This window comes from Bos grunniens, chromosome X (assembly GCF_055505025.1).
Source record: "Bos grunniens cultivar Pamir isolate PY7600 chromosome X, Bosgru_T2T1.0, whole genome shotgun sequence".
Classification (NCBI taxonomy): Eukaryota; Metazoa; Chordata; class Mammalia; order Artiodactyla; family Bovidae; genus Bos; species Bos grunniens.
The window spans coordinates 61,210,306-61,238,106 of NC_141194.1; the positions used below are offsets into that span (position 1 = coordinate 61,210,306).

Consider the following 27,801-nt stretch of genomic DNA (forward strand, 5'->3'; position numbering starts at 1 on the left):
GTGCTTGGTCTGACAAGGTGAATTATAAGAATATTTAAACAAAACAGAACAACACACACACACCTCATTAGTTTGGGAATTTCATCACACTACAGCCACATTCTTTTACGTTTACTACTTGTGTGCTTTCCTAGATTGCCCAACCAAAAAAAATAAAGCTCCCTATTTCACATCATCCCCTACCCTGTTTGTTAAAAGTGGAAAATTAGTATTTATTTGCCCCAACTGGCACTCTAGCATATATTGCTCACATCAACAATGGATGTATTGCCTGATCTCATGTTAGCCTGGGGCGAGGTGAACTGGAGTCTGAAACACTGAGAAAGTCCCGAGATGAGACAGAAAAAGAGATAGGGACACGCAGGAGTATTCTTTTAAAAGTTACTTTAATATTCACCCTCTTTCAGCCTTGAACATCTTCAGTACTTGCCCCAGATCGCTTAGGCGCAACAGTAGAAGAAGCAGTTGGTAGGGAAGGGTTCATCTTTTTATTCAGCAGCTGGGAAACAGTCGCTCTGCCGCTGGGGGAGGAGCAGGGTTTTCTCCTAAGGTGCAGTTGTGGGGTGAGGTTGGGGGCGGCACACTGAGCCTCCGCCTGAGAGCCGGAAGCAGGCACTGGAGGGGGAGTGGCGCTGAGCCGGGGGAGGAGTGAGAGAAGGAAGCGGCAGTCCCTTGGCATACGGAGCCAGCTGAAAATCAGGGTTGAATGTTAAAAAGGGAGCGTATTTAGCGACACTCCTGGCCCCGAAGAAAGGAACTGAGGCGACACGAATCCCCCTGTCCAACACCCAGAAGACGAGACACGAGTGCCAGGGCCGCCAGCAGCTGTTAGGCGCTTTTTGGTGACGCGGCCTCCGCGCGCAGACGCGCTGACGGGCCGCGGCCTCCACGTCGCAGGTTCCGCAAAGGCTTGTGGGAGCGACCGGGAGGAGGGCCAAGATGGCAGAAGCGGTGGAGTCTCCAGGAGACCCGGGGACAACAACGCCCAGGCCCCTGGTGAGCTTGGTATCTGCGACAAAGGGGACCGAGGGTGAGGCAAAGTGCCCCTTAAGGAAGTAGGGTGATGGGCTTGTACTTGAGAGTACTGGAATTCCTTTCTCCCTACAGGCCCTTCCTGTATCGGATGCCAGATCCAGTCCCAACCCTCTACCTGTTCTTTGGGCTAACTGCCCACCCCCCCCCCCCCCGCCTCCCCCGCCATTCTCCTCGCCGCCGCCCCCCTCCTTCTTTCCTCGCCTTCTTGTGAAACTCTCATTCACTCTCTCATTCACTTTCCTTTTACTCTCGCCACTTGTCCTTCTCCCCTTCATTTTGTTAAATGCTGAGCTTTAGGCGATTTAAGTATCTTTGCATCTGCTGTCCCCTATTTTATCGAGACTTGTCACTAGTCCTCGATGGAGTAGCAGCATTCTGGGATTAATGAGAGATTGATTCTCATGGGACATTATAACTTGATTATTTATTTGCTCAGTGAACCCCAGTCGTCCTGTTTTAATCCCTGCCCTCCCTTGTCACAGCTCCTTGCAGTCCTCTTCATGATGATCTCTTGCTCCTGTCTCTGCAGAGGACAGAATGTCTATTGCAAGTACTACAAGTCCAAAGCCTGGACATGTATTTAAGAACACAGGGTTTGGAGTTAATGTTACTTGGTCCAGAATCACCCATTCTGGCACTTGTGTGAATTTGGGCAAGTCATTTAATGAAGAGTATTTCTTCATGTGTAAAATGGACATAAAAATACCTGCCTCAAAAAGTTTTTAGGAAGTTGAAATGACATAATTTATGTGAAATGTGTAATAAAACTAGTACCATAACTGAGTAGTGTCAACTCAACATTCTGCCCCCCATCCCACCTCCCAAACAACATTTAGTTATGTCCCAAATAGTGTTTATGAGTAGGTGCTCAATAAATAGTACATTCCTTTTCTCTGTTTTAAATTGTCAACATAGTAGAGGACTGACCTGGGAGTCAGGTGAAACTGATTCTAGTTATGGTTCTGCTTACTAGCTTTATTTGTTCATCTCTTCATTCTTTTGACAAATATTTATTGAGCATCCACTATGATCCAGGCACTCTTTTAGGCATGGTGGATACAACAGGGAAAGAGAGTGAGTAGGTCCAAGTTCTCACGGAGTACTTGTGACCTTGAGGAAATCACTCTGAACCCCAGTTTTGCCTTTTGGAAAATGATAGTAAGTCACCACAGAGTCAGAGTGCTAAATGAACTGATATAAGCATAGGGCATGGTATGCCATAGTTACAGGAGTTTAGATGTTTTTAGTTCCTGTTTTTCATCTAAACTGCCCCACTTCTCTTTTATGAAGCTTTCCCCCAATTAATTTTAGTGGTTCTGATAACCCATTACTCAGTATCCAATAAACTTCTATTCAGCAGTGTTTGTTGAACTCCCACAAAGTGTAATACACTATGCTAGTTGGTTTAAGAAATACAAGTGGCCTGTCCTTATGGTGCTTACAGACTGGTTTTAGGCATAAGACAAACATACAATGCTAACATAAGACAGTATGTAAGAAAGTTACACATAACATTTTAACATAATTTAAAAGTTGCTATCATGTCTTGTTGAGGTGATGAAGCAGGCAACATGGTAGAAGTTATATTTGAGGGAGACTCAAAGGATGGGTGGGATGTGAACATAAGAGCTATGAATGATTGATTACCTGATATGTGCCAGGATTGTGCTATATATCCTTTGCATATTTTCTAAACTTTATAGCAACTATTTCAGTTAGGTGGTTTTTAGACTGTGTTTTACTTGAAGGTGAGGAGATGAGACTCAGAGAGATTTGATGATTTCCCTAGGGTGACCAGGCTGAAATTTGAACCTGGGTCTGCTTCTGAAACCAAGACTATTACCATTAATGCTACACAGACTCTCATCGGTGAAGATACAGAGGTTAGGAGATACTAATGTATTTGTAGAACAACAGAGAGATTACTGTGGTTGAAGCACAGGGAAGTATTAGAAAAGAAGCCTTAAAAGATAAAGCTACTGTAGTAGAGAGGCAGTATAGAACAGTGGCTTTGTGTGCTCTGGGGTTCAAATTGTCTAGGTTTGGTTCTATGCTCTGTCGTTTAACTAGCTGTGGGATATTGGGGAAATTACCAAAATCTCTCCATGTCTCAGTTTCCCTATCTGTAAAATGGAGATAAAGTAATACAGGGTTGTTCAGTGGATTGAATAAATTAATACACATAAAAGACTTAGTAGAGTGCCTGGCACATAATAATCATGCAATAAGTGTTATTTCCTTTTATTGACTACTATGTGGGGAGGTTTAACAGGCAACAACGTGTCAGTGGAAATTTTTGAGGAGGGAAGGGTTTTAAATCATGAATTTGACAACATAACAAAGGAAAAGTTACCATGGAAAATGCGTGGAATCTAGAATACCATGCAATTGTTGCAGTAGTTCTGGAATGAAGTGACGGCTACCTGGATTATAGCAGCGGTAGATGTGAAGATTTGAGAAAGGCAGAATCCTCGAGCATTTGCAGTGCTAGGAAGAATGTGTCTTAGTGTTTTTCAAACTTTAACATGCTAGCAATCATCTGGGGAATCTTATTAAATTGCGGATTCTCTTTTAGTAGGTCTGAGATGAGGCCTAAGATTCTGCGTTTCTAATAAGCTCCCAGATGGTGCTGCTGCTGCTGCTCCCAGTATCACATTTTGAAAAACAAGTCTATAGATAAATGGGAGGAAAGTGATACCCTGAACAGAAATACAGAAGAGGATGAGGGCCCTAAATGTTGATTCATTCACTTTTGGAAATGTTTAGTTCCAGATATTGATTGACAGACCATCCAGTAGATATCCAGCAGGTAGTTGGACACTAAAATCTGGACTTCAGGGCTCACAAGAGGTCAGGACTAGAGAGATTGATTTGGAATCATCTGTATAGACTTGAGAATATAGAATCTTGGGTAATGCTTGTCTATTGCCTATCTAAGGAGCAGAAAAAAGAGCCGTAATAATCGCTGTAGCCTAGGGTCTGGAAGGATATTGGTCCCAGGTGGACCATGCCACTAAGCCCCTATCTGCCTGCTTGGACCAAGTTGTTTTCCTGCTTGATTTCACCCACCCCAGCCCGCTTGTTGACCTTGTTGACTTCTTTTTCCCCTCAGAATTTTGGTCAGTAGTATGACCTATCTGTTCCCAACTGCTTTCTTAAGGCTGCAGTCCCCACATTTACTGTATGTTTTTGGCCTGGCCTTTACTTGCTCCCCTCATTGGCCCAAGCCAGGCAGCAAAGTGTGCACATGTGTTTATATGCACACATATGTTTGTATGTGCACAAGCCTGCCAGCACAGAGGAAGGGGAGGAATATGAGGTCCAAGTCACCTTTCATCCTTACCAAGGGGCTAGTCAGAGAGCAAGGTCCACTAGCTGAGGGCCTGGTAGCACTGTCTCATATATGGGGCTGGAGAGCTTCAGATCCTGGCTCAGTTCACTGAGCAATGTTTCTGATTCTCTGGAGAAGAGATATTGAGGAAGGGTTGGGATGAGGGGTGAGTGGGAATCACATGGCACTTTAGTGACTACTGCTGCTGCTGCTAAGTCGCTTCAGTCGTGTCTGACTCTGTATGACCCCATAGATGGCAGCCCATCAGGCTCTGCCATCCTTGGGATTCTCCAGGCAAGAACAATGGAGTGGGTTGCCATTTTCTTCTCCATTAGTGACTATAGTCACTTTCAAAACCAAATAACTGGAGTTAGGCCAAACTTCCCTGGTTAAGGGGCCGGTCTTCCAAAAGATTGGCCACTTCATATACCAGCCACAGGTTTGGAGGTTACCAGGACCACCCTCACTTCTGAACTACTACAAATTCAAGGGTTCCTATGATCAGGCTCTGTAATTCACTAGAATGACTCACAGAACTCAGGACAATGGTATACTTAAAATTACACTTTTATTATAGCAAAAGGGTACAGTCCCAACCAGCAAGAGGGGGAGATGTGTAGGTTGAGGTCTGAGGTAGTTCGTAATACAAAGCTTCCTTGTCTTCTCTCTGTGGAGTAAAGGCAGGACCTTGTTACCCTCCTGATATGTTGATGTATGACAGACAGTATGTAGAATATTGCCAGGGAAACTCACCCACATATCTAGTTTTTACTGAGGTTTCATTACATAGGTGTGATTGACTGGATCGTTTTTTCTTCCACTCCCAAGAGACCAGGTTTGTATCACAGTACTCAAGTGAAGTCGCTGAGTCGTGTCCTACTCTTTGCAACCCCATGGACTGAAGCCTACCAGGCTCCTCCATCCACGGAATTTTCCAGGCAAGAGTACTGGAGTGGGTTGCCATTTCCTTCTCCAGGAAATCTTCTCAACCCAGGGATTGAACCCAGGTCTCCCACATTGTAGGCAGACGCTTTACCGTCTGAGCCATCAGGGAAGTCCTCACAGTACTCAAACTTGACCTCAATCCTCAAACTTGACCTCAATCCTCTAATCTTACGTTTGGTCTTTTAGGAGTGGCTAGCCCCCTATGCTCGGAGAAGGCGATGGCACCCTACTCCAGTACTCTTGCCTGGAAAATCCCATGGACGGAGAAGCCTGGTAGGCTGCAGTCCATGGGGTGGCTAAGAGTTGGACAGGACTGAGCGACTTCACTTTCACTTTTCACTTTCGTGCATTGGAGAAGGAAATGGCAACCCACTCCAGTGTTCTTGCCTGGAGAATCCCAGGGACGGGGGAGCCTGGTGGGCTGCCATCTATGGGGTCGCACACAGTCAGACACGACTGAAGTGACTTAGCAGCAGCAGCAGTAGCAGGATGATTTCCCATCCTTCCCCCCACGAGTAGTGAGGTTTGTCTTTTCCCTTTCCCCAGCCACAGTGGGCCTTCACCTGTGCTCTGAAAACAACAGGTTTTGCTGATCTTCCCCCTTTGGCTTTAAGGCTCTTTTTCTGTAGGGGGGAAGGGTCTGAGCTGGGCTCTCTGCTTTTCTCAGAAGAGGCAGCTGCTTCCCGCCACCACACCTAGATAGTGGAAGTCTGTGAAGAAGAGCCTGCAATTGGATGTGAACTCCCCCTGTGTCTAATGCTTAAAAGGGTGCTATCCTGTCATAACAGTCCACACGTGGTCTTTAGCAGTTCATTTTAAGTTTTAGCTGTATTCTTTACCATCTGTTATGCCCAGTGTTGTTCTCATGGTTTGCTGCAGATGAGCCAGTGCTCATGTTCCATCTCTTCTTGGAAGTGCCTGTTTTTCCTTAGATTTCTTTCATGATACTTGGTTGCCCTAAAACCTCAGCTCTGATGGATTCAAGGAAAATTATGATTTTGGAATTAATCTGGCTTTTTCTCATTGTTCTAGTGGATGGAATGCTCATTCCAGCTTTCTATATCCTGATTAGAAATCAAACTACAGTGTGGTAAACTCACTTGAGATAGTTGCTCTTTGTGTGGTTATGTATTTAATTTATTTTATTTTTTTTATAGTAAGAATTTTAAAGGAAAATAACACATATCAACATATTCTTTATAATTATAAACTTAAACTATGTATTTCTTTTTTTTTTAATAGAAAATTATTTATTTAGTATAGTTAGCAGGTTAATTTGTTCCATTTTTCTTTCAGTTTTAGGGACTACTTTAAAATTTTAATTTTGTTTAATAATTCTGTGAAGTATTTATATGACTTCAAGTCATAAATACAGAACAGTGTGTATTCTAAGAAGCCTAACTTCTCTCCTTGTTTCCTCCACCTTTTTCCTTCCTTTCCTAAATAGGAAGCTTTAAAAAAAACTCTATAAATACTACTTGCATTACATGTGACTTAAGTCACTTTGTGTGTGCATACTCAGTCTCTCAGTCATTCTGACTCTTTGTGATCCCATGGACTGTAGCCTGCCAAGCTCCTCTGTCCATGGGTTTCTCCAGGCTAGAATACTGGAGTGGATTGCCATTTGTTCTTTCAAGGGATCTTCCCAACCCAGATCTCTTGCATTGTAGGCGGATTCTTTACCATCTGACCACGAGGGAAGACTGTATTTTCAGGGATCATTTCTAAGTCATATTGCATTATTTATTTCTTATTTTTAAAAGGTAACATTCAGATATGTGTGTGTGTGTGTGTCTGTGTGTATAATATATATTTGTATCTCTTCCTGTCTTAGATGTATTATACAAACTTTTCTTTACATTCACATTAACACGCCATAATATTGAGGTGAAAAAGTTTGGTTTTATCTGTAAGATAGCCACAAGAAGTGCTTAGTTGTCCTTTTTTAATTTTTAGTTAATGATGTAAGTATGATGACACATTTATAGGAGACTTGGAAAATACAGAACAAGGTTGCATATCAGTTTAGTTCAGTCTCTCAGTCGTGTCCAACTCTTTGCAACCCCATGAATTGCAGCACACCAGGACTCCCTGTCCATCACCAACTCCCAGAGTTCATGCAAACCCATGTCCATCGAGTCGGTGATGCCATCCAACCATCTCATCCTCTGTGGTTCCCTTCTCCTCCTGCCCTCAATCTTTCCCCTCAGTCTTTTCCAGTGAGTCAGCACTTCGTAAAGTATTGGAGTGGCCAAAGTATTGGAGTTTCAGCTTTAACATCAGTCCTTTAAATGAACACTCAGGACTGATCTCCTTTAGGATGGACTAGTTGGATCTCCTTGCAGTCCAAGGGACTCTCAAGAGTCTTCTCCAACACCACAGTTCAAAAGCATCAATTCTTCAGTGCTCAGCTTTCTTCACAGTCCAACTATCACGTCCATACATGGAAAAACCATAGCCTTGACTAGACGGACCTTTGTTGGCAAAGTAATGTCTCTGCTTTTGAATATGCTGTCTAGGTTGGCCATAACTTTCCTTCCAAGGAGCAAACGTCTTAATTTCATGGCTGCAGTCACTATCTGCAGTGATTTTGGAGCCCAGAAAAATAAAGTCAGCCACTGTTTCCACTGTTTCCCCATCTATTTGCCATTAAGTGATAGGACTGGATGCCATGATCTTAGTTTTCTGAATGTTGAGCTTTAAGCCAACTTTTTCACTCTCTTTTTTCACTTTTATCAAGAGGCTCTTTAGTTCTTCTTCACTTTCTGCCATAAGGGTGGTGTCATCTGCATATCTGAGGTTATTGATATCTCTCCTGGCAATCTTGATTCCAGCTTGTGCTTCCTCCAGCCCAGCGTTTCTCATGATGTCATCTGCATATAAGTAAAATAAGCAGGGTGACAATATACAGCCTTGATGTACTCCTTTTCCTATTTGGAACCAGTCTGTTGTTCCATGTCCAGTTATAACTGTTGCTTCCTGACCTGCATATAGATTTCTCAAGCGGCAGGTCAGGTAGTCTGGTATTCCCATCTCTTTCAGAATTTTCCACAGTTTATTGTGATCCACACAGTCAGAGGCTTTGGCATAGTCAATAAAGCAGAAATAGATGTTTTTCTGGAACTCTCTTGCTTTTTCAATGATCCAGCAGATGTTGGCAACTTGATCTCTGGTTCCTCTGCCTTTTCTAAAACCAGCTTGAACATCTGGAAGTTCACGTTTCACATATTGCTGAAGCCTGGCGTGGAGAATTTTGAGCATTACTTTACTAGCGTGTGAAATGAATGCAATCGTGTGGTAGTTTGAGCATTCTTTGGCATTGCCTTTCTTTGGGATTGGAATGAAGACTGACCTTTTCCAGTCCTGTGGCCACTGCTCAGTTTTCCAAATTTGCTGGCATATTGAGTGCAGCACTTTCCCAGCGTCATCTTTCAGGATTTGAAATAGCTCAACTGGAATTCCGTCACCTCCACTAGCTTTGTTTGTAGTGATGTTTTCTAAGGCCCGCTTGACTTCACATTCCAGGATGTCTGGCTCTAGGTGAGTGATCACACCATCGTGATTATCTGGGTCATGAAGATCTCTTTTGTACAGTTCTTCTGTGTATTCTTGCCACCTCTTCTTAATCTCTTCTGCTTCTGTTAGGTCCCTACCATTGCTGTCCTTTCTTGTGCCCATCTTTGCATGAAATGTTTCTTTGATATCTCTAATTTTCTTGAAGAGATCTCTAGTCTTTCCCATTCTGTTGTTTTCCCCTATTTCTTTGCACTGATCACTGAGGAAGGCTTTCTTATCTCTCCTTGCTATTCTTTGGAACTCTGCATTCAAATGGGTATATCTTTCCTTTTTTCCTTGGCTTTTCGCTTGTCTTCTTTTCACAGCTATTTGTAAGGCCTCTTCAGACAGCCATTTTGCTTTTTTGCATTTCTTTTTCTTGGGGATGGTCTTGATTCCTGTCTCCTGTACAATGTCACGAACCTCCATCCATAGTTCATCAGACACTCTATCAGATCTAGGCCCTTAAATCTGTTTCTCACTTCCACTGTATAGTCATAAGAGATTTGATTTAGGTCATACCTGAATGGTCTAGTGGTTTTCTCTACTTTCTTCAATTTAAGTCTGAATTTGGCAATAAGGAGTTCATGATCTGAGCCACAGTCAGCTCCCAGTCTTGTTTTTGCTGACTGTATAGAGCTTTTCCATATTTGCTTGCAAAGAATATAATCAATCTGATCTCGGTGTTGACCATCGGGTGATGTCGATGTATAGAGTCTTCTCTTATGTTGTTGGAGGAGGGTGTTTGCTATGACCAGTGCGTTCTCTTGTCAGAACTCTATTAGCGTTTGCCCTGCTTCATTCTGTACTCCACGACCAAATTTGCCTGTTATTCCAGGTGTTTCTTGACTCCCTACTTTTTCATTCTAGTCCCGTATAATGAAAAGGACATCTTTTTTGGGTGTTTTATTAGTTCTAGAAGGTCTTGTAATTCTTCATGCTGCTGCTGCTGCTGCTAAGTCACTTCAGTCGTGTCCGACTGTGTGTGACCCCATAGATGGCAGCCCACCAGGCTCCCTGTCCCTGGGGTTCTCCAGGCAAGAACACTGGAGTGGGTTGCCATTTCCTTCTCCAGTGCATGAAAGTGAAAAGTAAACGTGAAGTTGCTCGGTCGTATCTGACTCTTCGCGACCCCATGGACTGCAGCCTACCAGGCTCCTCTGTCCATGGGATTTTCCAGGCAAGAGTACTGGAGTAGGGTGCCATTGCCTTCTCCGTAGGTCTTCATAGAACTATTCAACTTCAGCTTCTTCAGCATTGCTGGTTGGGGCGTAGACTTGGATTACCGTGATATTGAATGGTTTACCTTGGAAACGAACGGAGATCATTCTGTCGTTTTTGAGATTGCATCCAGGTACTGCATTTCGGACTCTTTTGTTGACTATGATGGCTACTCCATTTCTTCTAAGGGATTATTGCCCACAGTACTAGATATAATTGTCATCTGAGTTAAATTCACCCACTCCAGTCCATCGTAGTTCACTGATTCCTAGAATGTTGATGTTCACTCTTGCCATCTCCTGTTTGACCACTTCCAATTTACCTTGATTCATGGACCTGACATTCCAGGTTCCTATGCAATATTGCTGTTTACAGCATCGAACCCTGCTTCCATCACCAGTCCCTTTCACAACTGGGTATTGTTTTTGCTTTGGCTCCATCCCTTTATTCTTTCTGGAATTATTTCTCCACTGATCTCCAGTAGCGTATTTGGCAACTACTGACCTGGGGAGTTCCTCTTTCAGTGTCATATCCTTTTGCCTTTCATACTGTTCATGCGGTTCTCAAGGCAAGAATACTGAAGTGGTTTGCCATTCTCTTCTCCAGTGGACCACATTCTGTCAGACCTCTCCACCATGACCCAGCTATTGGCATGGCTTAGTTTCATTGAGTTAGACAAGGCTGTGATCCATGTGATCAGATTGGCTAGTTGTCTGTCATTGTACTTTCAGTCTGTCTGCCCTCTGATCCCCTCTCTCAGTGCCTACCGTCTTACTTGGGTTTCTCATACCTTGGACATGGGGTCTCTCTTCACGGCTGCTCCAGCAAAGCGCAGCATATATAGCAAAGGTTGCATATAGTTCCACTGTATATTACAATTATTTTTAAGTAGATAAACTAAGATTTTTATTTGGAGTTTCAGTATCAAACTCTCAAAAATTAATGAATATACAGAGAAGTGGAAGGATATAGTAGATCTGAAAAGCACTGTGAACCAGTTCACACAACAGTAGGATACAAATTCTATTCACATTCCCATGGACTATAGACTCAGAGACACTGGAACATATCCAGGGCCGTAAAGTGCAAAATTTTCATGATCTAAAGGTATTGAAATTATACAGAATCTATTCTCGTGTGCTCACTTAGTTGTGGCTAACTCTTTGCAACCCTATGGACTCTCCAGGCTCTTCTGTCCATGGACTTTTCCAAGCAAGAGTACTGGAGTGGGTTGCCATTTTCACTCACTGTGGAATTATGTTAGAAATCAATATCAAAAGATATTTGAAAATAACCACATTTTTCAAGTGCATTGTGACATTTACAAAGAGAGATTACTTAGACTTAGCTATCGAAAGCTTCAATAAGGTTAGACTGAAAAAAACAGAGAGGGTGATTACTGAGAAGAAATGCTTAGTTGTCTTTAACTTCATTTGAACCAATTGTGTTAGCTTGTGACAGCTGTCATATCACACTGATTTTTTTAAAACTTACCAAAATTGGTGAATTTTTGTATAGCCATTTTAATATTGAAGATGGGAGGAAAAACAACATTTTTGGCATATCATGCTTTATTATTTCAAGAAGGGTAAAAACGAAACTGAAACACAAAAAGATTTGTACAGTATATGGAGAAAGTGCTGTGACTGATAGAACATGTCAGAAGTGCTTTGGGAAGTTTCGTGTGCTGGTTCATGCTCCATGGTTGGGTAGAACAGTTGAAGCTGATAACGTTCAAATCAAGACATTAATTGAGAACAATCAAAGTTATATATTATCAGGCAGGAAATCACCGACCTACTCAAAATATCCATATCAAACATTGAAAATCATTTGCACCAGCTTGATGATGTTAATTGATTTTTGGGTTCCACGTAAGTTAAGCAGGAAGAAACCCCAAACTTCTTGACCATATTTCCACATATGATTGTCTACTGAAACATAATGAAAACATTCCATTTTTAAAAACAAATTGTGTTGGGCAATAAAAAGTTCCACACTGCTGGACAGTATCCACAGAAGAGATCATGGGGCAAGTGAGATGAACCACCACCAACCACACTAAAGGCTGGTCTTCATCCAAAGAAGACAGTGTGTACATGGTGGGATTGGAAGGGAGTCCTCTATTATGAGCGCCTTCTGGAAAATCAACAGATTACTTCCAACAAGTACTGCTCCCAGTGAGACCAGCTGAAAGCAGCACTTGGCGAAGTGTCTGGAATTAGTCAACAGAAAATACATAATCTTCCTCAGGGTAACACAAGACCTAAGTTTCTTTGATGACCTGGCAAAAACATAATAAATAGTTTGGCTGGGAAGTTCTGATTCATCCACTGTATTCACCAGACATTGCACCTTCAGATTTCCATTTATTTTGGTCTTTATAAAATTCTCTTAATGGAAAAAAATTTCAATTCCCTAGAAGATTGTAAAAGGCACCTAGAATAGTTCTTTGCTCAGAAAATACAAAGTTTTGGGAAGATGGAATTATGTAGTTGCCTGAAAAATGGCAAAGTAGTAGAACAAATGGTGAGTACATTGTTCAGTAAAGTTCTTGGTGAAGATGAAAAATGTGTCTTTTATTTTTACTTTAAAACTGAAGGAACTTTTTTGCCAACCAGATGGTTCTTTAGAGATATCCTCATTCCTCTTACAGCTGCATAACATTCCATTATGACATACCATGCTTTATTCAACTAGTTCTCTGTTGATGGACATTTGGGCTATTCTCAGGTTTTTTTTTTTGCTTTTACAGGTAGTATTGTAATGAGGAGCCTTGTGTATATGTCTTTTTGTATATTTACTGCTTTAGACTCCTGAAAGTGGTGAGCAATCCATATGTAAATTTGCCAGATATTGCCAGATTCATCTTCAGTAGGGCCTAGTACCATTTTGCCTTCCCACCAACAGTGAGTGCTCTTTCAACTCAGCTTTACTTGCAGAGTGTGTTGTCAAACTTGGGTTTTGCCAGTCTAATGGGTGAAGAATTTCCAAGTACTTTTAATAAAACTGTGATCAAAAAGTTGTTTTCTGTAAGTTTTTTGAACAACCTTATTCTTTCTAAAATTTTACTGTACTGTCTTGTTTTTCATTTACCTGCAACCTTTTCACACTAAACATTAGACCCATTGGACCAAGAACCATATGAGGAGGGATTGCTTCTCTTTTCTTAGGAACTTGAAGATTCTAGAGTTTCAGTCGCAGTAATTAAATTTGACATATGAATATAAGAGTTTAAAAGTTTTCAATCTTGCAGTTCACTTTGGAAATGTTATTTGTTCTGTGGTTGCCAACAATCTGGTAAAAAAAAAAAAAAAAAGGATAAATAACGTGCTTTACTGTTTCTCTGTTCTTCCCAATTTTCTTTTAGATTTTACATAATGTTCCTTCTTAGCCAGCAGAGGCCACTAGAGCCCACTAAAGAGCAGAAGTGTAAAAGAATCATGACAGTGCTAAGATGTGATCACTGAAAGGTCACTTTTTTCAGTAGTTCTGTAATCTTACTAGCTATGTCCTGTTAAGATTTCATGCTTGAAAGAAACTATTTGAGGCCAAGAAAATATCTATTGTTGTTGTTTTAGTTGCTAAGTCGTCTCTGATTCTTTTGTTTCCCCATGGACTGACCCCCTACCAGGCTCCTTTGTCCATGGGATTTCCCAGGCAAGAATACTGGAATGGGTTGCCATTTCCTTCTCCAGGGGATCTTCCTGACTGAGGAATCAAACCTGCGAATCCTGCATTGGCAGACAGATTCTTTACCACTGTGCCACTAGGAAAGCCCATAAAATATCTATGCCATTTACTTTATAATATTTTTCATCATATTCCATCTCCTTCTTTAAAAGAAACAAGTATTTGAGAATTTTAATTAACTGTACTGTTCAATGTTTGGTGAACTAACACCTTACTTTAAAAACTGTATAAAACCCTATAAAAAGATATAGTCCTGCTCACTGGGAAATGATGTCTTTGGGGGAATCCTGCAGTTTATTACAGGCTTTAAATTTTTTTTTCCCTAACTCTTCTCAGTTTGCAGGCCTTTCTGATATATCTATCTCACAAGACATCCCTGTGGAAGGAGAAATCACCATTCCTGTGAGATCGCGCGTTCGGGAATTTGACAGCTCCACATTAAATGAGTCTGTTCAGAATACCATTGTAAGTTAGATGAGTTGAGAGAATTTCTGTTCAGTGTCATGGGCTAAATAATAGCACTTTGTAATATTTTTGTTTGGTTCACTAATTTTCAGTGTATTTTATTTATTAAAGTTTAAGATTCTCCCCTAGAGAATAATTTGGTACAGCCTTTTTGGAAATCATTTTGACTGTGATGGATATTAAGGAACTTAAAATGTTCATATTTTTTTGAGGTGATAATTCTGTTTCTCTAGGTATCGTATAAGGAGAAAAAAATCAATACAAAGATAATTTTAAAAGAAAAATATTTACACAAAGATGTTTGTTACAGCAGTCTTTATAGTGGGGAAAAGTTGAACAGAAGAGTAATTGGCTAAGTAGATTATGTTACATCTCTGTGGTAGAATGGTTAACAACCATTAAAAATCATGTTTTCAAAGAACTATTAATGACATGAAGAAAATTTTAGGTGAAAAAATTAGGACAGAATTACCTCAACTATATTTTGAGAAGTTAAATGACTGTACCCTTCTTCAAATGTCTTGATTTTTTAAAATCTGACTTCTAGGATTCTTTTGCCAGAATGAATGGAAATTTTGAAAATTAATTGATTTTACATATTGTGAAGAGTGAGGTAGCTTAGGAGCAGGCCCTTTGGCTCTTGTGACCTTATCGTGTTGAACTGAAAGTTAGATGCTGTGTTTTGCAGAACAGATTTTACTAGTGCTATTATTTTCATTTCTTTAAGTAGCATATTAAGAGGGCTATATTTCTCTTTTGCAGTGTTTAAAAAATCAAAATCAACAGAACTGATGAATGTAGTAAAGAGTGAGATGTTGACTTTAGGAGTTAAAGGAAAAGTTAATAGAAAAAGGAGTTAACACAAAAACCCCACCTCTCTGGTTTGTTTGTATGGTGAAGGAGTTAGACTGGAGTTATGGCTCTAAAATTCAATGAAGGGCTCCTAGGGGGATTGAAATAAAAAAATTGAGCAAATTCAAGGAGCTGCTTGGTAGCCTTGGTCATTACAGTACAGCATATTTTTATCTTTCAGATGCGTGATCTAAAAGCTGTTGGGAAAAAATTCATGCATGTTTTGTACCCAAGGAAAAGTAATACTCTTTTGAGAGATTGTAAGTATGTATGATTTTTGAGGCTTTGCTGTTTTTCATCATACCTTATCATAAGCATTTATAAGGCTTTGTGGTAATAAAACTGATATCATTTTGCAGGATGAAAAATGAATATAGATGAAGGTTTTGAAAAAAGTTAAAAATTGAGGATGAAATTTCAGAGATTGGAAGATTTTGCTTAATATATTGTCCTCATCAATAGACTGTATATTTTCACCTGCTGTAATAGACACTGCAAATAGTATTTCTGTAAATGGCAAACACATAGTGACTTTGTTCAGCCAAGAAACTTAATGATCTCCAAGGGAAAGACAGAATGTTTAAATGTTACCTTAGAGTAATAGCGAATACCCATTAAGGATGAACAAATTAATAGTACTTTATTGACATTTCTACTTTCAGAATGATCCTTGTTGACTGCTTTAAGAATTCCAAAACAGTGTTTGCAGAAAATTATGCTAGTATTTAGAATTTATTCTCAAAATTGTTAGACTTTTAGTTTTTCTTTTCAAACATTCTTGGCTTTTCTTAGTACCCTTTATCCAAAAAAAGGACTCAGTTGTTTGAGAATAGTAACAATGATGTTGGATATGAGTGTACCTTCTATTTTGGCAGCATTTCTGCTGTAACATAGGGATGTCAGATATGTGGCAAATGTGCCATCACTGTGTGGTGATTGGATGCAGTGTCAGAATACTTTTTCAGCAAAGTACATTGTGGGTTGAAGCTGACAGATGATTTGCTACAGCTGGTATATAGTGGAAAGAACATGGACAAATCTGGGTTTTGAATATTGATTCCATCACTAGCTGTGTGATTTTGGATAGTGGTTCCATCACAAGCTGTGTGATCCTGGATAAGACAGTTAACTTTTCTGAGGTTGAAGTTTCTTCCTCACAAAAGCTGTCTTATCCAATGAGATGCCACTTCAGATCCATTAGGATGGCTCTGATCAAAGAAATGGAGAATAACAAATATTGGTAAGGATGTAGAGAAATTGGAACCCTTGTGCATTGCTGGTGGGGATGTAAAATGGTACAGCCACTGTGAAAAAGAGCATGGTGGTTCCTTGGAGAATTACGTAGAGAATTATCACATGATTCAGCACTTCCACTTCTGGGTATATACCCAAAAGACTAGAAAGCAGGAACTCAAAGTGATATTTGTATACCCATGTTCACAGCAGCAGATGAAAACAACTCAAATGTCTATCGGTGGATGGATGAGTAAATGAAGTATGTTATATACACCATGGTATATACCATATATGAATGGAATATTACTTATCCTTTAAAAAGAGTGAAATTCTGATTCATGCTACAACATTGATGAACCTTGGAAGACTTTATGCTAAGTAAAATAAGCCAGACACAAAAGAATATATATTATTCTACTTAGGTTAGGTACCTAAAATAGTGAGATTTATAGAGATAGAAAGTAAAATGGTTGTCAGGGACTGAGGGGATTTTGGGGAGTTATTATTTAATGGGTTGGAGTTTCAGTTTGGGAGATGAAAATTTTATTGTTTACCTAGTAAACATAGTCTATTAGAGTGTTAGGATTGTGATTTTTCTTTTTTTTTACATCTTTTACAAACTTTCCACAGTGGTGTCAAAATTACCCTTTCAGGTAAAGTTATGTACAAGTGAAGTTAAAGTTAGAAGTAGTATGTACCTTTTTTCATATTGTTCGAGGAAGATAATTGTGCTTTAAGCCTTATGTTACTGAACTATTGGTGTATTAATCACTCAACAGCTATTGGTTGAGAACCACCATGCTTAGACCTGATATTGGCAGAGCCTTTATAGTTTTCAAAAAGTTTTCATGTTATTTGTTAATATTTAACCCTATGAAATTACCAATGTTGGGCTGTTTTCTCATTTTATAAGAACAGCAGTTCTGTACTAGTTCAGTGTAGTAATTATGAAAGGGAACCTGTGTTGTAGAGTAGAAAGGACTTTATAGTAGGAATCAGAAGATTCTGATTTTGTTTCTAGGTTCTGGTCCTACCCCCACACTTAACTGTTTATATTAACTTGGGCACATCGCTTCTTCTCAACTTCATTTTTCATATTTTTGAGATGAGTCTGATTATACTTGCCTTGTCTAACCTAGTCTCCGATTGGTGAAGTGACTTGGGTTTAGTTTTGCACTGTGCAGGGTGGGGCAGTTAAGTCTTCTGACTCCTTGCCTATTGGTCTTTAACAATAGCTTGCTGGAATGTGGCTTAGTAGGTGGTGTGTGTGTTAGTCACTCAGTCATGTCTGACTCTCTGCAACCCCATGGACTGTAGCCCACCAGACTTCTCTGTCCATGGGATTCTCCAGGCAAGAATACTGGAGTGGATTGCCATTCCCTTCTCCAGAGGATCTTCCTGACCCAGGAATTGAACTCTGGTCTCCTGCATTGCAGGCAGATTCTTTACTGTAGTAGCTGAGGAGAGGGGTGATTTGTGTTGTATGAAATGAGCAAAATTTAAAAGATATATGAAGCATTCAGAATTGGGGAGCAGAGAAGGCCAATAGAGGGATAGGAGAGGTGGAAGGTTGGGCAGACAGAGAAAGCCTTGATGTCTGAATGCCAAGAATGGCAGAATAAAAGACAGAAAATACTATATGCCTGTGTCTTAACAATTTTCTGTCTTTTCCTTTCTTGTAGGGGATTTATGGGGCCCTTTGATCCTTTGTGTGACGCTTGCGTTGTAAGTACTTGTATTTCCTTTCTTTGTCATTTGAGATAGACTAAACTTTTTTCATGGAGTTTCAAAATTGAAGGGGATTTTGACTGAATTTTTCATTTTGGACTTCTTTGGCAAATTATACTCCTTATGCATTTAAATCTAAAAAAATCAAGTAGCTTTCTATATCAGTTCAAAGAGTGATGGAATTAAAGATATGAAAATTATGCCCACCCTCATTTATCAGTGAGTTCTTACCCTGTTTTAGTAATTTCTATAGTTACTATTATGTTTTAGTCATTTCAACATTTATTCACACTCATTTACCTCCCCATCATTAAGCTAAGTGAATTAAGTATCTTAAAGGTTTAAGTACTAAACAATTAAAGTAGTATTTATTTGCAAACATAATTCTTTTAAAATTTTACTAAAAGTATAAGATTAAATTAGAAGTGGTTGAGTTCAAAGCAATATCGTGTTTCACAAAGTGTTATATTTTCCATACTCATTGTATGTAAAGGGGAAGAGGACAGAAGAAGGAAAGCCAAAGTTCTGCTGGAGAGGGTAATATAACCACTGGTAGAGTGGAAAAAATACTACACTAGGATCCATTTCTGGGTTCTGATCCTAACTTTGCTATCAGCAGAGTGACTTTGGGTCTCTAAAAAAAACTTCTAAATACCTTCTCTTATCCCCATAACAAGAAGTGAATATTATTCTCCTCTTTTGACAGACAAGCTCAGGTTCAAAGAGATTGAGGACTGAACTAAACGTCACGTAATCAATCAGTGGTAGACCTGGAATTCCACTTCACATTTCCTTGACTGCCCATTCTCTACCTCTGTGATTATTACACATCTCTTCCTACCTAACCTCTCTGGGTTTCCTTTTCCATATCTATAAAAGTAGATGGTTGAGGGTCCTTTCCAGGCCTAACCTATTGTGATTGTAGATTCAAATTTCTTACTGGCTTCTGTAACCCTTTTTAAATGTAAAGTCAAGTGCATGGTAATTTAGATAAAAACGTGGAGTGCTCTATCTTATGCTTTTAATAACCATATCAAGGGACATAATCCAGTGCCTTGATGTAAGTGTTTATATTAAAAGCTCTGAGCATATACTTTTTTAGTTTTGAAAGATTAGAGATTATGGAATTTAATCCTGCTTATTTGCAAAGAAGAAAATCAGAGTCCCAAGACATCAAGTGATTTGCTCCAGTTTACATATCTGGTGACAGAATTAGGATCAATATCTGAGTCTCCTGCCTTCCAGACCAGTTAATCCTCTTTCTATTATACCATGCTGAAATAATAGGAGTTCCAGAGAACAAGTGATCGGGGCTAGCATTCTTCTCATCACATTGTCAGGACTTGAAGTATGCAGAACCATAAAATACAAAAGCCTATGCTGGCAAATAGCATAGCAGCGCAAGACTTAGGGTGTGATTTGTCTATACCTTGTAATAAGAAGAGGTTGTTAAAAAAGAAATTTTGAGGTGATGTTATTCTGTTACTGAAAAAAATGACACAGAGTAGAAGTATAAGTTCAAAATTCAAAACAGTTTATGTGTTAAATTCTTAATATTTAAGTGACTGCTCAATTACTCAGTTTCAAAGAAAGCCTTTTAGTGATAATCTGTATGCTTTGATTTTTATAAGATCAACAACTAAATAGATAGGCTGTTTGCATTTTTAAATGCCAGAACTATAACCTTAACCCAAGAATTACAAATTCAAATGTGTATATGCATGCATTGCAAATTGGTGACCAAAAACCCTGGTGAAGGAATCTGCTGCTATGTCAACTGCACCTGATAATTGCCATGTAGAAATGCAGGCCTGGTGATAGAAACTCTTCTGATTTTTTAAGAAAATCCAGAAATACATATTTTTATGTGAAATCTCCCAATTTTAAAATAACATCAACTTGAATTTAAGACCTTTTAAAAGTATTATATGGACCAGCAACCTCATGTCCGTGAGTCACACTTAGCCCTTCAGTTTATATCCTCTGCTTAACCCAAAAAGGTCTTCAGTAATCCATTTAAACATTCCCACAGGATCAAAGGGAGCATCCCTTGTAGTCCTGAGGGATTTGGAATTTGAAATAAGGGAGCCTTGCCATATACTTGAGGCATTTTCCTTTTGTACAACCTATAAGAGATCTTCAGGTAAGATATAGAGCAGCACTGTGATTCAAAGTTTGAGAACCCGTACCTTAACTGTGTTGCTCTAAATAAGGTTAGGCAACTCTCATGCCATTTCCTTGTCACAGAATGCTTCAAAGAGGCTCTGTAGATAGCGAAAAAGATGGAGGGCCCCAGTTTGCAGAAGTGTTTGTCATTGTCTGGTTTGGTGCAGTTACCATCACCCTCAACTCAAAACTTCTTGGAGGAAACATGTGAGTATTATTTAAATGCATCCTTTTTCCATTTCCAGGTTGCATATCTTAGATTTTTTAAGGAAGTCTGGCTTGTTATGTATTTTTCAAAAATAAAAATCAAAATAAATGAGAACAAAAAGAAAGTTCTCTTAAAGACACTGAACAGAAATAACCTAGTTGAATTAAATTATGTTAAATTATCTGGGGTCCTTTGATAGGCTTCAGATGTTCTCTCTCCACCCGCTGAAATTATGTGCAGCACATTTTGTGTTAGAAGATTACATTTGTCTTTGGGAACAGATGCCCCATGGCTTTCAACAAATGCTCAAATAGGTCTATAAACCAGAAAAGATTAAGAAACAAAATCTTAGCAGTTTAGTGGGAGAAAGAGGTCTCTAGGAATTAGAGTAGATCATCTAGGTCCTAAATGGCTGACTGTTAAGGCATTTAAGTAGAGAGGAGGAGGGTATGGTGAGAGAAAAACTAAGGCATATGTTTAATACAGAGGTCTATCCTCATAAAATCAACATTAGGGTATAGGTAATATCTATCTGGAGGAAAGTAATGATCCACGATACATAGAAATCTGTATAATAAATTGTATCATGATATAGATCAACTATATTTATGATCTTTATGGATATATGTTGTTTTTTAGATCTTTTTTTCAGAGCCTTTGTGTGCTGGGATACTGTATACTTCCCCTGACAATGGCAATGCTGGTTTGCCGGCTGGTACTTTTGGCTGAGCCAGGACCAGTAAACTTCATGGTCCGGCTTTTTGTGGTGATCATCATGTTTGCCTGGTCTATAGTAGGTAAGAATGTACTTATCTCTGTGGTAGCAGAGCAGACTGAAAATATGGGTTAGAGACGATGACCAGATGAGGAGCAGTGTAACTTATAAGTCACGTTAGTGATATGATTCTTGCTAATGTTATCCATAGAACCATCTGCTCTCAGTAGGGATAATGTCCATCTTATCTGAGTTGGCTGTCTGGACTTGTGAGATGTGAAGTCACATCTTTCTTGTTTCTTCAATCTTTAAATAATGGATAGGGTTGGGAAAGGAGATTACACTAGACCTAGCTTAGTCCTGGCATATAGGAAGCATAGGTGACTTGAGAAATGAGCCTTTTCCAGACAAATTAATCATGATAATATTTAACATTTACTGATTACTTATTATAAGCCAGGCACTGTCAGAAGTACTTGACATATGTCATCTCATTTAACCCTCACAACAACCATAATAAATAAAAACTGTGTTATTATTGGTCCCATGTTTATAGATGAGAAACAGACACAGAGAGGTTAAGCAACTTGCCCTAGGACATATAACTAGAGAATAGGGGAGTCAAGTGTCAAACCCAAGTAGATCACATACCTTTTTAGAACTTTACTATAGCACCACCCAGTATAGGTTGTTAAATATCATTACATAGTACTTTTCTGCTTCAGTAGAAAATTCTGCTAGGAGAGCCTATAGCAGTGGCAATGAATGCTATTTATTCATTATTTGTACATCCCTAAAATTTTCTTGAAACCCCACCTTAAACTGAAAGTGTTCACTAGCTTCTTTTTAATGGGATAGATAGGCTGCCTAATATTTTTGTGTGCAGTAACATCTCTTTGTTTTAGAAAATGGTTAAAAGCCAAGAAGTGATCCAAACTAAGGTTTGGGAATGCCAGAATTGCTTTCCCAAAGACTTAAAAAATTGCCTGTGGAAGAACCCCTCATTCCCTCACTTAGAGTCTGATAATTTACTGTACATGTAGTTCTAAATAGCTTAGTTATCCAGTGTCCAGGCCCACAGGGGTTCAGCAAGTAGAATCTTAGAAGAGAGAGAGGTACCTGTAATTCAGCTAAAGTGTATTAAGCAAAAACTATGTGTCAGGCATTGTGCTAGGATGGTGTCTATCCTCTTGAGTTCACAATCTAGGCATGTAAACATTTAAGGGCCATGAAGTGTTCCAGGTGGGCAATAGAAGTCTGTGCCAGGTATAGTGGGGACACAGAAGAGATAAGTGGGCAGTTCTGCCTGTGGTGGTAGGATGCCAGGTGGTTGTTCAGCAAAGATTTCCTTGAAGGATCATTATTGAATAAAAAGGTGAGTAGGTGTTTCCTGAATGGTCAAGAGGATTGGCATCTAAAAGAGCTGATAGGAACTTCCCTGGTGGTCCAGTGGTCAAGACTTCATGCTCCATATGCTTGGGGTTTGATCCCTGGTCAAATAACAAAATTCCCCATGCCACAACTTAGAGCCTGCATGGTGTAACTAAAGAGCCCACATGCTACAGTGGCAGTGAAGATCCAGTGTGCCACAATTAAGACCTGGCACAGCCAGAGAAATAGGTAAATAATAAAAGAGTTGATAATAAGAACAATTACTCAAAAAATACAACAGTGTGAGACCATTTGCCATAGGAGCTTTGTAAGCCTTTTTAGCACAGTTCAGTAGGTACTCATAAAAGTGTAAGAAACCCCTTTTAGAAGGATTTCTATCTAAAATGGTTGGAAAGCTTTCCATACTTGAACCAAGCAGCTCTCACCTGCTGCCAAATGCGGTTTTAAGGTCACAAATATAACTGAACTTGTAGTATATAATTCTGTGTCCCAGACTATGCCAAGCACATTCAAGTTTAGTAAATGTTAATAGTTGTGACACTCGTATTAAATATTCCTTTTGTTTTGTTTTGTTTAGCTTCAACTGCTTTTCTTGCTGATAGCCAGCCTCCAAACCGCAAAGCCCTTGCCGTTTATCCTGTTTTCTTGTTTTATTTTGTCATCAGTTGGATGATTCTCACCTTCACTCCTCAGTAAATGGAAATTAAAAACCAGGGAATTCAGAATTCATCTCAAGGATGCAATTCACCATGAAGCTTTGCCTCTGGCCCTCTTTTGTCTATTTTGGAGTTACTTGGTAACTGGGTGTGTGAGGTGATTAAAAAGGAGCCATAAAGCACCGTCACCATTTATGTAAGGAGCTAATGTTTGAAAAGCTGTCCTTTCCCTCTTAATGTTATTTCTTTAAAATATGTGTGCATAGTACACACAATATAATGCCTCCTAAGGCATGATGGGATCACTGTGGTTCATTTGGGTGACAGCCAATGACTTGGAAAGCAACATGGATTCATTCTGCAAGTTGAATAGAGTTGGTAACTATATTTTCAGTTTTGAGAATACCAGTTCAGGTGCAGCTCTTAAACATATTGCCTTATGACTATTAGAATATTCCTCTCTTTCATAAATAAGAAGGGATAGTCTGTCTATTTTATTTCTCTTAAGCTTAAAAAGACAATGACAGAGGTTGGGAAGGGGGTTCATAGATGTGGGAGGAGAAAACATGCACTAACCAAAATTCAGATTTTGATTAGAGACAATTCTGCACTTGTTGCTTAAAAAAAAAATCAAAGGACATCTAAAGCATAAGTTTTTTTAGTCTTTCTGTATAGTCACCTCTCTGCCATGTTAAATAGCAGCTCAGTGACACTTTAATTTTCAGTCTTACTCCCAAGTTCTGCATTTGCAAGCTAAGATATTAGCAGTGAACATGTGATTTTTCTTCGACTGAAGCTCTTGGTGGACCAATGCTTGAACTTACCCAAGTAGAAGACCTCAGAAATTTAGATTGGTAGGTCCCTGATGCATATTATCATGTGGGCACCTTCTATTCAGGGTAGAATGAGGCAGTTTGGATACAACATAGCTGTAAGGAATTTCTTACTGTTCTGTGTAGTCTGGCCTCTAACTAGAAAGTAAAGCTAAATCAGAAGGCTGCATTCAGCCATATGAACATGGAGAGGTTTAGTGTTCTGATGGCTGATTGACAGAACAGCTAGGTGCTTAAAGCATTACATAGGATGAGTTGAGTTTACAGCTGCCACCTTTTCTACTAATGGGCTTAGCAGTTTTTTGATTAGGTGTGTTTTCCAGGTTGGGAAATAGCAGTTTATTTTCTTGGTTTTAGACTTTATTTGTAAAGCCAGTTAGATTTCTTTTAGACAGTTACTTTTTTGCACATGTGCACCTACTTGTATTCTCAGCTGTTTATACACACAAGTCTGAAGGGAGCAGAGTGTCTGAGATCGGCTGATTCAGCTAACTGGGGCTCCTTTAAGGTAATATGAGCTGCTGCCTTCTGTAAATTGCACAGTGAAGAACTCTTAATAGACAAAGATTAGGAGTCAGGCAGAAAACATTCATTGTAAATATACAGTTACTTATAAAGATAGCAATTTCTTATTCCACATTTTTTTTATCATGGAATTTAAATATTTATTCATTTGTATTTGAAGATGACCTACACATAGATATGTAATGGTAAAAGCATATTTTCCCTATCCCATAGATTAACCAAGACCAAGTGAACAGTACTAGGACAAATAAGTCCTTGGAATGATATTCAATTACAGAGCATTGCAAAGTTGGGTCTGTATGTCCCAGTCTTGTCCAGATATTTTGGTTATGTATTTGTTTCAATTTCCCTTTACAATTTCAAAATAAATCCTGTTAGGACAAAGCCAATATTTCATTCTTGAACCGGTAAATATTTATATTTTGAAATATTTTGAAACTGGTTCTAAGTTTGAAATTGGTCCTAACTTGTCATCCATTTCCACTGTCTGAAATTTTCTAACTTCTCACGAAACACACTCTCTTCCAAAGTTGTTTTATAATCTGTCCCAATGATTATAATGTAAAATTGAAGAAATAATTGTGCTTCTTAAAAGGGAATTAAATACTTAACTGAATTTTACTCAGGCTAAATATTTGATCAGAAATTCCTAAGGGCACAAGTTTGGTGGGGGTCTGTGTGTGATTGGGGGTAGAGGGAGGGTATTACACATATTGGGTGTTAAGGTAACTTGTTCTGTTTTAATCTGTTGGTTTTGGGTGACTTAGGGAATAGTTTTATTTGAAATTATCTTTCTGAAAATGAGTGGTCAGTTTGAGGGTATAAATAAATATTAATATATGCAAAAAAAGTGCATTGCTTTCTGTCACAGAAGACCTGAATATCTGAAAGTCGTAACCCTCAAAACAACTTTCCCTGATTTGCTGCAGAGGCACATGGATAATTATAGAAAGCAAGACCAGAAGGGAAAAGGATTCAAACAAAGGAAACTCTGTTCCAAGAATTGGAAGGTTTCGTGTTTTAGATGAAATTCAAGTGTGTGAGCATCATTGCCTAATGTGATGCATTACTGCCATTGTGGTTTATCACTTGCTGCTCCTACTTCTGAGATTGACTGTTGTCATATTCTTTTAGCAATAGGAAAGGCAAAGACTGGATTTAATTGCTGTTCAGATTATAAAAAACTCAATTGATGCAAATATCTTTATGTAGTAGTGTTAAAATTCAGTCACTAATTGTCAGATCTTTTGCCTTTTGCCTCTTAAGTGACTTACTGCGTGAGTTGAGTTGTATCTTTTTGTTGTGTTGGGGATTTTCTTTTGGGAAAGGTGAGGGGAATCACAGGGCATGGTAAACGTTTTACTGTTTGTTTGTTATTTTATAAAATGTTCCCCAAAAAGTGATTAGAAGGCTAGTAAGCATATATTTGAAAGTTTAACTGTGTACACTACATAATCTAAGCACTTACTGTGTTTTGACTTCTTGTTTATTCTTGGAGATGAAAATGAAAATCTCCCATCGTTTCAGATTCTTGGGTAGCATCAAGTCATTGAAATTTACCTAAAACCTATCACAATATGATCAGACATCCATTGCATGCAGTTATTTTATTCTAGAGTAGAATACTGAAATTGTGATTCTTAGTTAAACTGTTCATTTCTCAAACAATTTGGATAGAAATAAACGTGTGAATGTTAATCCATATATCATATATGTAAAATAGAAATACTTTTCTGGATTCTGTGGACTTTTATTAAAAATAATTTCTAGGGATTTACTTAGGCCATAGGATGGCTAAATAATAATGTGACAATAATATTACTACTAATAATAGCTAACATTTATTGGGCACTTACTGTGTACCAGACACTTCTATTTTTTTAAGAATTTTTATAACATCTTTATTGGGATACACTTTACCACAAAATTCACCCTTTTAAAGTAATGTACAGTTCAGTGATTTTTCAATATATTCACATAATAGTGCACCTATCACCATTATCTCATTTTAGAACATTCTATCATTCCACAAAGAAACCCCATATACATTAGCAGTCACTCCCTTTTTCCCTTTTCCCTACCCCCTGGCAGCCATCAATCTTCTTTCTGTGTCTGTTGATTTGGCCAGTGCATCTCCTCCAATCTTCAACATAAAGTGGTACAATCCTTATTTTGTTGTTGTTGTTCAGTCACCAAATAGTATTCGACTCTTCACGACCCCATGGACTGCAGCATGCCAGGCTTCCCTATCCCTCACCATCTCCCAGAGTTTGCTCAAGTTCATGTCCATTGAATTGGTGATGCCATCCAACCATCTCATCCTCAGTCGCCCTCTTCTGCCTTCAGTCTTTCCCAGCAATATCAGGGTCTTTTCCAAAATCCTCATTTTACTGGTAGAAAATTGAGGGACAGAAAGATTAAGTAAATTGTCCAAGGTCACACAGTAAATTGATTTAAAATAGGAAAACACATTATCTGAGATCATAGTAGGACAATAGTTTTGAATTGCATTGTTATGCATATGAAATAAATACACCCCTTCCCCAGGGTATGTTCCCCATTATTAGCCATTACAACCTACAGCTGTAGGTGGTCAATAACTTGTTCTTTTTCCTGAGTACTGGAGCAGTACATTAGCAGCATCTGAGAAAAACACAAGAGCAATTGTACATTGGGAAGAGTTAGGTTTGCTGCCCTCACTCCTTGAGCCCCACCCTCCTTGCACCACCAGCCACACATATCCCTCCCCTTTAAGGGATCTTAAGAATCTTAAGAATCAAGTCTTAAGAATCAAGCAGCTTCTGCCTCTTTGTTTTATTCTTCTAGAGGGATAGTTAACACATCATAATTTAACTTGTCTATTCATGTGTTTATAGTTGAGATGCCGCTGGTCACATACAGTACCAGCTATATTCCTAAGACGTCAGAGAGCAGTAGTAGTATGAGAATAGAATTCTTTTCTACTTGGGTAAACTAGGTGGGAGGGAGAAATAACACAGTAAATAAAGGTTTTGCCTTAATGAAGTTAGTGTTCCAGCCTCTTAGGAAGTGGCCACATTCTGCTCTTGTTCACTCTGTTCTCTTTCAGAGCCTTTGTACTTTGCATCATCACTGCTGGTATTTCTTGGTCCTCTTCAATATGCTGTTTTAATCCTCATTTTTCCTATAAAGAACCTGTGAAAAGAATAAATCTGTAAAGTGATTTGTGAATATTAAATGTACAAATAAAAAACACTGGAAAAGAA

At 39.0% G+C, this 27,801-nt stretch overlaps 1 protein-coding gene across 3 annotated transcripts; it reads left to right on the plus strand.

Moving 5' to 3' along the window:
- The first annotated feature begins 912 nt into the window (after positions 1-912).
- On the plus strand, positions 913-27,801 carry YIPF6 (Yip1 domain family member 6). 3 transcript variants are annotated; one of them, XM_086388468.1, is made up of 7 exons: positions 913-1,030; positions 14,117-14,245; positions 15,279-15,357; positions 18,016-18,058; positions 20,309-20,434; positions 21,075-21,232; positions 23,120-27,801. In XM_086388468.1, the coding sequence occupies exons 3-7, from the start codon at positions 15,279-15,281 to the stop codon at positions 23,236-23,238; spliced, it is 525 nt and encodes a 174-aa protein (XP_086244594.1). In that variant the 5' UTR covers positions 913-1,030; positions 14,117-14,245; the 3' UTR covers positions 23,239-27,801. The 3 variants fall into 3 exon arrangements, with proteins under 3 accessions (XP_086244594.1, XP_086244592.1, XP_086244593.1); XM_086388466.1 differs by having other exon boundaries at positions 913-996; XM_086388467.1 differs by lacking the exon at positions 20,309-20,434 and having other exon boundaries at positions 913-996.